The sequence below is a fragment of the Musca vetustissima genome, unplaced genomic scaffold (genome assembly GCF_032173495.1).
Source record: "Musca vetustissima isolate MV318-11 ecotype Yass unplaced genomic scaffold, APGP_CSIRO_Mvet_v1 utg230879, whole genome shotgun sequence".
NCBI classification, from domain to species: Eukaryota; Metazoa; Arthropoda; class Insecta; order Diptera; family Muscidae; genus Musca; species Musca vetustissima.
In genome coordinates, this window is record NW_026882940.1 from 1 (window position 1) to 16,842 (window position 16,842).

The 16,842-nt window shown below is 33.0% G+C and overlaps 1 protein-coding gene across 1 annotated transcript in view; it reads right to left on the reverse strand.

Moving 5' to 3' along the window:
- Positions 1-598: 598 nt before the first annotated feature.
- LOC133329662 (uncharacterized) overlaps positions 599-16,842 on the reverse strand; it is a gene marked incomplete at its 3' end in the record, with an annotated part of 36,256 nt that continues 20,012 nt past the window's right edge. Inside the window, exon 2 of the mRNA XM_061538139.1 lies at positions 599-688. Coding sequence (XP_061394123.1) covers positions 599-688 — 90 coding nt within the window. The remainder of the gene's footprint in view (positions 689-16,842) is intronic.

The following is a 16,842-nucleotide window of genomic DNA, read 5'->3' on the forward strand; positions in this document are numbered from 1 at the left end:
TAATTGAACTATTGTAGCTTGTGTGATTACTAGTGTTTGGAGTTCCGCATTGTTAGCCAGTGATAATTCCAAACACACAAGTGCATGCATTTATTTGCAGGTAATTAAGTGCAGGTCATCATAGGGTATTCCTACATTTCATTAAAAATGAAATGCATTGCTATTTTATTTTGTTACTATTGATTAATGTTAAATTGCCAATTTCCGAACATATTATATATCTGGGTTACTACAGCGAATGTTTTTTTTTCAAATTAATGCCATTGAATGGAAATGAAAAGTAATAATGCAAGGCAACTGAACAATTAAGATATAAATATAAACAACAACAAGGCAAATTGAAAATTTTTGCAAAACAAAAAAACTTAAGCAGAAATGGAACTTACCGATTATTTGCAAGCGTTATTGTCTGAGGCGCTAGTACTGATGAGGACGAATTGTAATTATGGCTGTGCTGTTGCATACCCAGTGCTCCACTCATAGTCGTATCAGCGGCGATTTGCTTCTTGCTGACGTCATTTGTTTCTACTGTTGCTGCTGCTGCTGTTGTTGTGGCTGCTGACGTTGACGACGATGATGATGATGCTATTGCAGATGCTGCTGATGATGATGATGACGATTGAGAAGATAATGAATTGACATTGGACGATATTAAAATTCCACCATTCAATAGCACCGGGGGAGAAGTCTGAAATGAAAAAAAAAACAAGACATGTATGTTTTAAGGCGTTGAAGGAAAGAGGAGACGTTTTTCGAAAATACAATTTTCACATGCTTATGTAAATGGGCCAAAATGAAAGAAATTTCCTTTCAGAATGTACATAAATTCTTAAACCAATTAAAAATACTGGATGGTGTCCAACAATTATTACGCGAATCTTGGCATGGACATATGCAAATGTTCGATTGGTGTGCCGGTGTGTGTCCGAATTTGTGTGTGAATGTAAAAGTGTACAAACAGAGAGAGAGTAAAGAATTCCCACAGAAATACTGAATTTTCATTTAATTGACACATCTTCGAATACTCAAACTGACAACATGATTGGTAATGTATGTACGTATGTCGGTCGGTTGGTCTGTCTGTCGGTTCAATCACACATTCATACCAAGAATATCTGCTAGTCGATCCATCACCTCGACCCATCCATCCCACCATCTACAAGATGTTGTGTTATGTTTACAGACACACACGCAGACCTGCTTCGATTTACTTGATGTGGCGGTAGCTGCAACCACATCAGACCCATTAACAGAGGTTAAGAAAATATAAACATTCATCCGGATATGTACCAACACCGACACGTTGTGCCTGTGGCAGCACTACGCTACTCGTCTTAATGTATGGACAGGCAGGCAGTCAGGCCGGTGTAAACAAACAAATCATTAAAAGACCATAAATTGATGCCTTGCAATTTAAGAAAATGAAAAATTACGTTAATTTTTCGGCTTTCGTAATTCTCTCAACGCCCATCTGTCGAATTTATGAAAATTGTGATTTAAGTGTTTTTTGATAGGCACTTAACGTATTCGTTTTTTATTTTTTCTTATGAACTAATTGTAAAGAAAATGATATGGTGGGTTTTCTTAGTATTGAATTTGAGCTGACTGAATGGGTCAATTGAAAAGTTCATGGCCTAACAAGCTGCTAATAGAATAAAAATAAGTTTTAGGTCAAACAATTTTCTTATTGAGATAGGTTTTGTATGTCTTAAAAAAATTTCCATCACTATTTAACATGCTAAGTAAATATACGCTTAAATGTCCACCGAAGACAATACACTCCAGGAGAATTTGTTGCAGATGAACACAAATTAACAAGTCATTAAGTTCGCCGATGCCAACTTTTTATATTCTTCACTATGAAACGAACATTATATGGGTGCTTTATTGAGCTAATCTTGAGAAAACAAAATCCCAATTTACAGGCACATAGGTTCGTAACTTCGGCTAGGACTTTCATCTGGTTTTTGTCAAAACAATGGCCTAAAATATGACCGAAAAGAATTGCGTACATCGAAAAATTTCGGCGAATATATTTTTCAAATACGTTAAAAGTACGCAATTTTGACAGAAATTGATATGGGGCTATGTCCAAACATAGACATACCTATGTAGAAAATTGCGTTTAAATGTGTTTCACCCTACAGAAACCCGAAATGCCAGTATTACTGTCACTCCAAGGGAAGAATGCGGCCAAAACCTGCAAAATATCAAAAAATAGAACGATACTTTTTTTGTGCGGGTTATGTACAAACCTTAGCCTAAATTAATAATTTTTTTCCACACATGTATGCCAGCCTCGAACATATAAGAGAAAATATGACCAGTATTAACATTTTATAGTTACAAAATAAAAAAAGAAAGTGCTAAAGTCGGACGGACCGACTAAATGATTTAAATCAATCCATAAGCATGTCATAGCAAACTCTTCATTTGGATAGATAGAAAATGAGAAAAATTTATGTAAATCGATTTAAAGAAAATCTCAATCGGATATTCGTTGATTATTTGAAAGCCATTTACCTTAAATCCTCACGTTAGTTATACTACCTTCAGTACGTTGTGCAACATTTAGTGTCAATCGGTTTAACTTTGGGTCTTTAGGGCACCATTTACTTATAATCAGACGAAAATATATATGGGAGCTATATCTAAATCTGATCCCATTTCAACAAAACTTTGCATACATTTATCTGGATCTAATTCAGTACAATGTGCAAAATTGTGTGGCAATCGGCCTAGCATTGGGTCTTTGGTGCACCATTAACTATAAATCGGACAAAACTACATATGGGAGCTATATCTAAATCTCGACCGATTTCAATGAAATTTGTCACAGGACAGTTTATACTAATTTCAGCACGTTTTGTGCATATCGGCCATATTTTGGGTCCTTGGTGTGTCACATACTTAAAATCGGAGAAAACAATATATATATAGGAGCTATATCCAAATCTGAACCGATTTTCATGAATCTTTACACACATCATTCATGACTCAATTCAATACACTATGCAATATTTCGTGCAATTAGAAAGATATATAGGAGCTTTGGTACACCATATACATTAAATCGGACGAAATTATAGATGGTATCTATATCTAAATCTGAACCGATTTTTAGGAAACTTAACACACATCATTCTAGACTCAATTCATTCCGCTATGCCAAATTTGGTACAAATCGAAATATATACAGGGACTTTGGTACACCATTTACCTTAAATCGGGTGAAAATATATATCGGATCTATATCAAAATATGAACCGATTTCCACGAAGTTTTACACAAATCATTTAAGATTCAATTCAATACACTATGTAAAATTTCGTGCAAATCGAAACAAAGCGAATTCGGTTGAAAACGGCGCGCAAGAACCCCATGATCTGTCGGTGCAAACTGTTCATGATATTGAACTCCAAACTTTATTTTGGTGGAAGCTGTGTCTACTTTAATGTAAAAAAATGTGTAAAAACAGGTTGAGGCGAACCAGTTTTTTTATGTTCTCTATCGATTTGTGACTAAGCCACTCATTGCACGGTCTTCGTGTCAAAATAAAGCTAGAAGCCAACAAAATGGGGACTACGCCCCTTATGTATCATTTTTCAAAATTTTAACTGCGTCTACCTTTAAATGCTGCTGACATTTTGAAGCTCGATTTTGAGTGTTTTTTTAATTTTACTTCTAGCTTTAATACGCAAACAGGAATTTAGAAAAATCGATTATAAGATTATTGTAGTCGCGAATCTGCGTAATTTGATATGTATTTTGTGTATATAGTATGCACAGCTTCAGAGTTATATTCATCCGATGGTGCGAATTTTGTGCGATCAAATTTCTAAAAAACCTATTTTTCGGGCCAAATTTTTAGATCTGTCAACTGAATGATATGGGTACCCGCTATCAATAAGGTTTTTTACGTTTCGGATGATATAAAATCTTCTTCGTGAAAATTCATCTACTAGAACGTCTGGAACTGGCCTTCCAAAAACACGAAATTTGGCAAAAAATGTTTTTGAAAACATCGCGGATTTATTTGCGTTTTCTGTGTATTATTTCCGCTTCAATAAATGACCTCATACAGATTTTGATCTTTTTCGAAAAGAGAACTTCAAAAACTTCAGCCGAAAGAGAGATGTAACCAATTTATCTCAAAAGTAGTATGAGCTGGCACATCCATGGATCTTAATGGACCACATTGAAATCGGTATAAATCGATGTATTTTTTTAGGGTGCACACCGAAATCGGATGCGCGTTAATGGCATATGGAGTTTTCGGAAATTATTCGCGTTTTACGATTTTTTGGGTACTTCAATGTAACGTGCGGCACATCTTAGCCGTCAAATAAAATTTCGCAAAATATATATGGATTGGAAGATAAACTTCAGTACTTCCTGGAAACCGCATGCGCATCAAATGATTTTGAGAATTACGCAATTTAGACGCAATTTATCTCAAAAATAGTGTGAGCTGGCACATCCATGGTTCTTAATGGACCACATTGAAATCGGTATAGATCGATGTATTTTTTTAGGGTGCACACCGAAATCGGATGCGCGTTAATGGCATATGAAGTTTTCGGAAATTATTCGCGTTTTACGATTTTTTGGGTACTTCAATGCAACGTGTGGCACATCTTAGCCGTCAAATGAAATTTCGCAAAATATATATGGATTGGAAGATAAACTTCAGTACTTCCTGGAGACCGCATGAGCATCAAATGATTTTGAGAATTACGCGATTTAGACGCAATTTAAAATGTATATTTCATAATATTATTTTATTTTAAGATTTATTCCTATTTATAGAATTCTAAGATTTATCGGAAGGGTCTTGATATAATCCGCAAGGCGTATACTTATACACAAAAGGTGATTATTATTATATATGTCAATTTTTCGGCGATATTCGGGTAAAATATCAGAATAACCCCAACATTTTTTTCTGAAATTTCTTGTATAAAATTAAAAAAATAAATATGATGACATTATTTTTTCGAACCAAAAACAAATATTTTTCCTCAATATCTTGTTTTGTTGTCGCTTTGATTTAGAAACCGCTACACGGACTTTTGTGATTTTGATATCATTTGATTCACCATCGTGTTTAGATTATGTAGATATTTTTAAATTAATTTTTAGGTGTGAGTATGTCATTAATATAATGAAAATATTGATGTAATCTGCTATATTTTTTTTATTTTTTTCATATTTCGCGAATATGTGCACCTGTATCGTGATTATTATAATATATTCATATTCCTATTTTACGGAGGAAGATATATATCAACGTTTTTGGTCAATATAATAAACGGCGTAATTTTAAGATTTTTTTCTTATGCCCAAAATTAAAACCTCGATAACTTTTGCGCGCATCAACCAAAAATTTGATCGCGAACGGTTTCGGAGTCAGAACATTTTTCTCTATATGTGTACCAAAAATCATAGATGTGCCACAAAAACAAAAAAGCTGATTTTTTGAAAATGGAATATTAAAAAATTGGCAATATTGCCCATATAAATTTTTTTTTGTGGAGAGATTTTTTACACAATGAGAACTCAAAGTACTAAATTACAGCCATGGCTCCGGGCATAGCTAAATTGACATAAAATTCTGTTCAAAACAAGAATAACTTGGACGTAAATTGTCACATGTTTCACCTGTGGCGAACAGTACGCCATTTTAGGTAATATTAAGGGGACGCCCCATTCTCAGGGTTCAATTTTTTTATTTAATTCGAATCTACACTAATTCAAGAATGTCCCTAAAAAATTTCAAGTGAAAATCTCAAGAACTCTTGAAGATATAGCCGATTTATTGTGTCAAGTGACGCTAAAGAGCTTCTCAAACTTTAAATGCGTTTTTCTCTTTTGCGAGTGGCGGGCACGATAACTCAAAAATTAATAACCCAATCGATTCCAAATTTTTACATGTTTCTCTGTGAGTGTATAGATATCGTATGAACTAGGATAAAGCCAATCGGTGCAGATCTACATTAATTTTTCAATTTGGTTTTTGGTAAAAAATCGGCGATTTTCCAAAAAATATGTTTTTAAAGGTTCGCCATTTTGTTAATTTTAGAACGAAGTCAATAATCCTAGTTCATACGAGAGCCAGACATGTACTATTTCTAACACCGTTGGAATTTTTGGGATTCCGATGTTCCAGTGAGGAGTTATCATGCCCGCCATCAAAAATAAGGACTTCACTTTAATTACAAAAAAAAAAAAAAAAAAAAAAAAACAATTACACGATTTTTTTGTAAATTATTTTTCTTCTCTTTTAAACCTTCAAATATATATGTGTGCAAAGTTACAAACTTTAACAAGCACTGGTATTGATTTACCAGCCCATTGAAAATCTTGAAGAATTAAAATCGAGAATGGGGTGGTTCCCTTAAATGATGGACGAAATAATGAAAAAATTGCAACATACGTTTTTATACATAGCCTTCCAATATAAAAGTCCGTCCATTTTCAGGTGTTTTAATGCCCACGAGTCTGTAATTTGGAATTATTGGTTTGTACACATCGTTTTTCACAGAACATTATTTCGACATACATCATGGGCTCAGTTTCTGTATATTGAAAGCCCTAGCTAATTTACCAATGGTTCTATCCGCAATTTTGTACTTCATTTTCACAGAGATCTATGTTTTTAATACCCACATCATGGTAGCAATATACTAATTTCGGCCTCGGCAGAAATTAACGATATTTTTACTTTGCATCATTAACACAAAAACGATCTTAGGTAATTTTATATATTTTTTTTTATTTCTTTTTAATGACTCATTAGACCATCTCTCTTAAAAACCCGCCTGAGTAATCTAACCCTGAACACTTCAGACATAAATATATCAATTTCAATAATATATTACCACCGCCTCTAATAATCATAAATATCTAATATTAACAACAACCAAAAGAGAAAGAAATAATAAATGTTTTCATAACTGATGTTGTTTGAAAAACAAACATCTGTTGATGGTCATAATAAAAGTTGAATCTGTCATAAATTGTAAATCCAAAATGAAATGAATTCCCAACACAACAACAACGGCGGCAGCGACAACAATACAAATAAACTATAGCAATGACGACGTCATCAATTTTATATTCAAAATTTAGGGGGCATTCGTTTCAAACCAAACGAAAAATTTACCTTGAGAATTAAAACAATATGAAAATACGATGATCCCAAAAATAAATATACATTCATACATATATGAAATAAATATACATATGAGGAACAGAAAAAAGAATCATAGACAAAACCAAAACAACAACAACACATAACAACAGCAGATTTACTTACGACCCCAAATCTGATTCACATCCGTGTACACAAGTGTTGTGATTTGTTTTTGTATTCGGTTTTTTTTTTTGGCTATCATGTCTGTTGTTGTTTGTGGCACAAATGTATATTTGGCTCTTGTCCATGGATCATTTGATCCATGTTGTCCAACTGTCTGTGAATGACTCGCCACATGGAGTGGAGTATATACTGTGCGCGTTGGCAATTGATCTGATGCCCATGGTGCTGTCTGGATGTGAGTTTGCCCACCCATCTATCCATCGACTGGTTAACTTAAATTTCCATATACGACAAAAATATTTATATTTCTTGTTTTTGTTTGCAATGAAAATGAATATGTTTGTATTTTTATGGTTGAAAACAAAAAAGCCACCAACAACAACAGTTCAAACAAACATTTTCATATGGAAATATGCGGCAACATAAAAAAACCCCACACAGTCAAAATAATTATTTTTATAATTGAGTGTGAACAAATAATCAGAAGTGTCAGCCCGAGGAGAATATACAAATGTAAATCTATCAGAAAATGACAGACACATCTGTGTACATATATGTATATGTGTGTATTATGAACTTCAACACAATATAAAAGTGGTGATATGCATGTTGGCGATGCATTTTATTTTTGCAGATATTATCTAATTTGGGAAATTAAAAAAATAGGTAAAAATGTGTGTGTGTGTGTGTTTTTTTAAACAAATTTAATCGTAAAAATTACAGTTCAATTATACTGAAAGTTCAAGGTTTCGAGCTAATATTTGTTAGACAAGTCAAGAGCAAATGAATAACTCGAATCCGGGAACAAAAAATGTAAGTGAACCCCCAAATGTCGATTTAAAATTTTTACGACATTGAAAACTTATAACTTTGTATATAAGTCCTTGAAGGCTTAAAGAATAAGAAAATGAATTCACATAATTTTGTTGTTGTAGTTTTGTAGTTTGTTTTTATACCCTTCACAACACTGTGGTACAGGGTATTATGTCTTAGTGCATATGTTTGTAACAGGCAAAAATAATCGAGATAGACCCATGGTTCCTTTTGAGAATATGCATAGAATCACTTTCGGAGTCGATTTATGCATGTCCGTCTGTCCGTCCGTCCATGTATTTTTGTTAACAAAGTACAGGTCGCATTTATGATCAGATTTGGATGACATTTAGCACAGGTCACTTAATTGGCCCAAGGACGAACCCTATTGAAATTGGGACAAATCGGTTCAGATTTAGATATAGCTCCCATATATATTTTCCTCCGATTTAAGTAAATGGTGCACCAAAGACCCTATATATCTGTCGATTTGCACGAAACTTGGAATAACTTGTAAAATCGGTCCAGAGCTAGATATATTCTGAAATCTATGAAAAATAACATGTCAATCGAACAGACTTGGTTATATACCATGTGTATATAACCAAGTCTGTTCTATTGGTTATATACACATCTAAACATTTTTTAATCCAGTGAGCGGAGCAGTATAGTCGGACGGGGCCGATGATATAATACCCTACACAACTTCTAGGAAAATGTAACATTCTGTGGTCCTATATTCTGAGCATGGGCAATATTTCGCGATATTTGCTCACTCGTGACCGACTACAAACATTATTACAACAAATATTACTAATATGCAGTAGAGCCCTTCTATTTATTTGTCCAGTGGGTCGATTCACAATCAAAATTAAACAATTCTCAAATCGATAAAATATTATAACGACAAAATAAACAATATTTTAATTCTATAACAGTTTTTAACAATAATTGTTAAAAATGTTTTTAATAAACATAATTTGTATGTATGTTGTTTTCAAAATGTTCCAAATTAAAAGCCTTTTGAAAGTTTATCGACAATTTGTCTACATTTTTACAGAATAACATGTTCGTTACTGCAAACGATTTTATGTGTAGACAAAATTGTCGATTGTCGGATCGTTATAAGTTACTGAATCGACCTACATATTCCCTTAACCGTTGGTTGTGTTGTGATGTTCGACTTTCAATTGTGGCCTATAGATCGACTCGAAAAAACACCAAAAATTAAGTTTTCGGTCCATTTCATTCCAATATTGTTATCTGATCATAATCATTATAGGCGTTGTCCTTGACCATACCTGGATCCTTATGGAAATTTTAAAAAACGATCAGCGCTATATTTCCGCCGTAAGCACCTGTATTTGTCTTTTCATTCAGAACCGATTTCAATAAAATTTAATGCACTTCATTCTAGACTCAATTCAGTACGGTGTGCATATTTCGTGTACATGAAAGAAAAATAGCCTCTTTAGTTCACATCTATATATATGGGAAATTACAAAAATCTTTTAAATTCCTTGAAGCTGAGGTTTGCAATGTTATAAGTCGCGAAATATGAACATATTGCATATAATTTAAATTCAATTCTATAAAATGAAGTGTTCTGGTCAAAATCTTAAAATATTGGTAATAAATAATAAATTGCGTGGAAGCTGTGTTGGTGGTAATGTAAAAAAAATGGGTGAAAATGTGTTGGAGCCAACGAGTTTTTTTGTGTTCGTTCCCGATTTGTGGCTAAACTACACAACGCACGCACATGTGATCAGTGACTAAGTTGCAGAATACCCCATGGACAATATGGTTCTAATGTATGATTTTTCGATATAATCACTGCATCCACCCGAAATGGATGCTGACATTTTGAAGCCGGATTTTCCGTGTTTTTTTGAATTTTTCTCATAATTAGGATGCGCATCCAGATAATGGAATAAACTAATTATAAGATTGTAGAACTCGTGATTCTGATTCGTTTAGTGTATATCTCATGAATGTGCTCACCGTAGCTTCTTTGCAATTGGGTTCCAAAGACGAAAATTTGGTGCGTAATTTTTTATAAAAAACATATTTTTTGAGTCTAAAATTAAGAAAGTCCATTCAAATTCCGTGGAACCCCGCGTAATTTTAGTTTTTTTACGTGCCGGATCTAATGAGTCCATTCATGTTCAATTCCGCCCAATAAAACGGCGGATAAAGGACCTTGAATGTGGGAAAAACTGCAAAAACTTATTTTGACAAATTTGCGTAAATAATCGGGGTTTTCTTCTAATTAATTTTACATGCATTTATGCTTGTATTGTCAAATTCGCGAATCTGTGTGGAAATAGGTAAAAATTCATCGATACGCGAATAAAATGCGTACTTTATCCAAAATTGATTGTGGAGGCACATCCGCAGTTCTTAACCGATCCTTTTAAAATAGGTGTCCTTTTGCGTATTTTCACAGGAGATTACTGAAATTGGATGCGCATAAAAATTGCACGTTGCGCGATTTATAGCTATTTTTAGGGTTTTTGCATAGTAAAGTGCATCGAGCGGTACACTTTGACCGCTAAATTAAACATCGAAAAATTCATAATTATTGAAAGACATTGATTCGGTTTATACGAAAACCGCATGCGCATCAACTGATTTCAACTAATACGCGAATTGCATGCTTTCAAATATTGATAATTTTTATGTATTGTAACTGCATCATATTTAGTCTTTTTTACAGTCAAAACTGTTATCAGATGAATATACCGATATTTAACAGTCATCTATATGAATTTGAGGAAAAAGCGTCGCATATTTTAGAAGATTAAGGCAAAACCGTATTCCCTTAACCATACTAAAAAAATCGAAAATTCAAAAAACATTTCGATTTAATTAAAAAATTAATTTATTTTATTTTCAGATATTTTCATGCTTCTATTTGTTTTTCGCGACAATTTAACCGTAAATCAATGTGATTTGGCAAGTATGCAAAGAAAACAAATATGTTTAAACATTTGTGAAGAAATTCGCGAATTATAACAAGTAGGAATTAATTTAATTTATATTTGGAATACAAGATTTAAAATCGCTATAACTTTTGTGCGCAGCATTTGTGAACGCGAACATATTTCGAATCAGCATATTTGTCTTAACCTATGTACAAAAAAATCATGAATGCGCTTAAAAAAAAAATTCAAAAATTTTTTATGGAATTTTAAAAGAATTTTGTAATTTCCCATATATAATAGAAAACATTTTGTTTGTTTGTTTGTTTGTATGTTACCGATAGACGCCAAAACCGCTGAACAAATTTTAATGAGATTTACACTGTATGTCGGGGCATGTCCTGAAAGTAACATAGGCTATATAAACTTTTAAAATTCCGCGTAGATGCGGAGTTATAGCATCAATAGTAAACATACCTCAAATTTTCTGAACATGTAATATGCGTTTATCTTAAGAACGGTTACAGATAACGTCTTCAAAATGTATCTGTATATCGTAGGTGTGAATACACATTAGCAAATACGCATCATCCCTATAAATATAGGGAATAGGGGTAAGTGTACGCATCACTGCATTTAATTAATCTAAATGTAGAAAATGGAAACTCTTTTGGTTGTTGACACAAAAACCGCTAAATAGATTTTACTGAAATTTTCGCAGTAAGTCATGCCAATAAACTTCGAAAATTCCGCGATTTTTATTTTACATTTTGTCAATTTGTGAAAAAAATTAAATTTGGATTTTTTAATTTTAAAAATTCAACCACCATTGAAGAAAAAGGCTATGAATTCAATATGGGAGATATCCAAAAGAGAAATGCTGATTGTGGAATAAAAGTTATAAAAGTCCGAAATCTGTGGTGGCTTATCATTATAGCTGATATATTTCGAGGATGTATAGAGGAAATGACTAACTCAAATGCCACAAATCCTATCTTCGGACTTGATCATGGTTTCTTAAGAATAACAATACTATATTTAGGTTCGGTAAAAATATTATGATGTGATAATGCATTATTTTGAATTTTTCTTGGCAAAGAAACAATTAAAAATACACAACTCAAACATTAACAAGGATCATAGGTCAGGTATATAAGCGATATTAATCGGAGTGAGAAAGGGATGCCAATCAGATCATGGGGAAATTGTTGAGAATACAGACATAAAAAAATGCTGTAATGTAAATGAAGAATTTTAGTGGTCTTGGAACGATTAATGAGAAACATGTACCTATTGGAGAAAATATATTTGGATATGGTACTAATACAACTGATTAGAAAAGTCAATACTAATACATAGACCGAAATTATTACTGATATTACACTACGAAATACCTACAAATAGTTTTCGTCGTTAACTATCCAATGTTAAAAACTTTAGTATGGGCAGCGAAGCGCCACGGGTTCAGCTATTTTACATAAAATAGGACAAAAAATATCTGAACCGATTTCATCAATCTTGAATGCATGCTATTCTATACTCAATTGAATTCGAAGTGAAAAATTTCGTATAAATCGGAAAAACATAGGCTCCTTGGTGATCCATTGACATAAAATCGGGCAAATATATCTATTGGAGCTATATCTAAATCCGAACTAATTTCCACGAAACTTAAAACTATTCATTGTAAATAAAGACGCTTTGCAAACATTGGGATTTTGTACGACAATCTAAACTTAATTGATAAAGCTTTTCAAAATTTTGTCTCAATCAAAAAAAACTCTAGCATTTGCTTCATCAAATCGACTGAAAAATATATTTATATAAAATCAGTAGTGTTGGCGGGTTATTTGGGATACCATTTGTATTTTGTTTTTGCAAAATAGTCAGGCTAAATCCCAGTTTGTTATAAAAAACAACTATTTATTAGTGGGGAATGTATGGCATTGTCCGCCAGGGGGTAAGGCAGGAAAGATTATAGTTTCGGATCTCGCCACTGATCCTCATCAGTTCCCTTAGTTTTTTGTTGGGATATTCTCCCCAAAATCTATTTATAGTTTCTTAACAAAAAACCTTTTGAACCCAAATGTCTCTTGTGACAATTCGAAGTTCTTACGTTACCAGCGATACGACCCCAATTAGAAGTCGTTTCGTTGCCGCCTTCGTGGTCAACAAGGCATTTGCAGACCCCTTAGTGGACAATGCCATACATTCCCCACTAATAAATAGTTGTTTTCTATAAAAACAATAAACTGGGATTCAGCCTGACGATTTTGCAAAAACAAAATATATACAATATATCTAAATCTGAACCGATTTCAAAAAAAAACTTCATATATGTCAATCTGTACTTAATTTGTCTCAATCGGACTCACCTTGGATGTTTGATGCACAATTTACATAAAATCAGAGGAAGCAATATATGGGAGCCATATTTAAATCTGAACCAATTTTATCAAAATTCAATAGGATTCGTTCTTGGGCCAAATAAGTGAACTGTACCAAATATTATTTCGTTTGCATCATAATTGCGGCCTGTACTTCGTTAACCATTTAACAGGCAGACGGACATGCATAAATCGACTCCGAAAGTTTATATAACAAAAAACAAAATTTATATTTATTTTTTTTCAATATTCGATATTAGATGAAATATATTTAAAGTTGATCACTTAAGTAGCTTTTATGGCACGAGTCAGTCATTTCATTCAATTTATTTTCAAAATGATGTTATTGAAATTAATTGCATTACGTATATGTATATAAATATATATTCTACTTATACTGTTAAAAAAATACTCAATTCCAAAATATCATTTGGAATTTTTTCATTTGTTTTGTTGGCATAAAGTAGCCATGAAAAAAATAATTTGTTTTTAAGTTGAATGGATCAAAGATGGACAGACGGATAGAAATGAGTGTGGGAATTTTCTTTTCGTAGATTTATGATAATTATCTTTGTCTGTTCGGTGTTTGTGGTTGTAGCTGTGAATTGATATGTGGCGAAGAAATATTAATAGGGTGGAATGAAAAAAAATATATATGAGTTTCCGGGGACAATCAATCATTAGACGAAAATTAAAAATTTTTAAAATAAAAAAAATAATAATAATGAATATATTTCATATTGTTATTTTACTTGTAAAAAATAATATTAAAGTTTGAGATCATCATATTATGTAAATGTTATATCAATGTCACATTTCACAAAAATCACATAATAATTTTAATATAATTTTAAAACTTTTTCTAATAATTAAGAGTATATTTCACTTTGGCTTCATCGAATTTTAAATCTAATGTTTATTTCCATTTCGTTCCTCCTTAAGTTAACATATTCAGCCATAAATTCAAGGCTATTGTTTTGGAAATGCAAAAATCAACATATGACGCTATTTATTTTTATAAGAAAAAAAATTCTCGATCGATTTTATTTCTTAAATATACCAGAAGGTTATTCATCAATAGGAAAAGTCTTTAAATGTGTAAACATCCATATTGGAATGGAATTTCTAATTTATTGCTTTTAGTTTGATTGTTTTCTAAGAAAATATTTATGTTCCATGCTCGAAATTTGTTTAATTGCATGATTTTATTGTTGTTAACTCGTACACAGAAAGAAGCAAAAAAATAAAAAAATTAAAAACATTTTTTTATCTATTTCCATTAAGAGCAAAGTGCTACTGATTTCCAATAGAAAACATAAATTTTCCAATAATCGAAAAATCTAAACGTGAGTCCATTATTTGGTTTGGAGAATAATGGCCAAAATTTGGAAATATTAATGAAACTGTTTATATAGACTAATTTTGTAAATTATTTAAGAAAGTATATATTTAGAACCTAGATATTAGTCTACTAGGTACAATGCCAGATATACCGTGAGATATAGAAGACAACAAGCATCTCGATATACATAAGGCCACCTGGTCGTCTCCTGATCAAGCAACGAGAAATCAAATTGATCATGTTATGATAGACGGAAGGCATTCATCCAGTGTTTTTAGACGTTCGAACGATATGAGAAGCAAATATCGATTCGGATCATTACATTGTGGCAGCCAAGATTCGCACCCGTCTTAATGTAGCAGCAAAGGTGCGATCTAATGTAACGCGAAAACTCGACGTCGAGAAGCTGAAAACACAACAGTTAGCAGAAGCCTACTCCGCTTAACTTACCCAATTTCTTGACGAAAACACTCCTTGTCCCAATAATGATATAAAAGCACAATGGCAAAGAATTGCCTACTCCCTACAAACTGCAGCAAAAGCAACACTTGGGTACCAAAACCCACTATCAAGAAACCCGTGGAACGATGAGGAATTGCGTAATGATACTGAGGCGAAAACGCAGCGTATAGGGCAATGTAATGAGATGGAGAATTATCTGGTGATTCTCCAAGAGAGAGGAGAAAAACGTGAGGGTGAGCAAATCGAGATGTACAGAAGTCAGAATGAAGTCCGGAAATTTTACCAAAGAGTAAAACACCAAACCGGAGGCTTTGGCGCAGACACATTCTCTTGTGGAGATGAAGATGGAAACCTGGTAACAGATACAGATTTCGTGTTGAGGATATGGAAGGAACATTTTGAACAGCTTCTGGTATTAAATAGTGGCGGTGAAGAAAATGTCCCAGAACCAATAAGAAATGACGGTATAGAGTGCATACCACCTAGCCAAGATGAAGTGGTGTTTAAAGCCGTGTCTGCGTTCGGCATTCCTGCAAAATTAATACGGCTATGCAGGATAACTGGCACAAGGTCAGCAGTTAAAATCGGAAAGGACCTCTCGGGGCCCGAACGAGGTTAAAGACATCCTGTTAAAAAAAGTAAGGAAACCTCTCACCAGACCAAACTCACACTCTACAAGACGCTGATATTACCCTCCGGATCTATGGGCCGATCTGCGCCGACTGTTAATATCGACCCATGAGGTATACCATCTATTCTCGGACACAAAGTCAGACGTATCCAGCTGCAGCGACTAAATTGTGAGAATCGATGAAGACGCCCAGCTAAAAAGGCAAATAAAAGCGAGCCAAGTGATGATTCACTTTACCTTAAAAATGACATTTGGTTAGTTCGTTTACAGCACGATGAAATATTCGTCAGAAACCCATAAAAGTGTGCATATACCTTTAATCACCATACAATTATGTATTGATTCAGGCATGTTCTTCCGTCTGATTCAGTTCCACAAAATTTAGTTATTTACATGACACTCGGCTCTTTTTATAAAATTAAAAATTGTAAACGAATAGTTAGACATTTCCCATTTTAAACCTTTTCTTAATAGCTAAATTTAAGCTGTTTGCTTTAATCAATTATCTTCTCCAACATAAAAAAAACGCACACACACAATCAACCTTTTTTGTCTCTTTAAAAAATTCCAGAATAGAAGTTTATTACACTTTTGACCGCTACAAAATTTCATATTTATTGCCTGCATAAACATCCCGCCACCATCAGCCAGCACCACAAACTTAAAACTCGGAATAATTCAAAACTTTTGCACTTTAAAAAAATGCTGTTTATTGGCAATGTGCGTGAACATAAATTACTGTAGGTGGCATGTAGATGGTCCATTTATTTGTGTTAACGTTTAATTTAAATTTGTGTTTTTAGTTTTTTCTTTAGTCGTGGCATAGTAATTTTTGCACCTTTCGGTTCTTTTTTGTTTTCAAGAAACACAAAAACAAAATATCAAGATATTAAGAAAAACAAAATATCAAGAAAAATCAACTTTAAAGAATAGCCTCTTGTGATTATAGTTTTAGTTTATTTAGAATA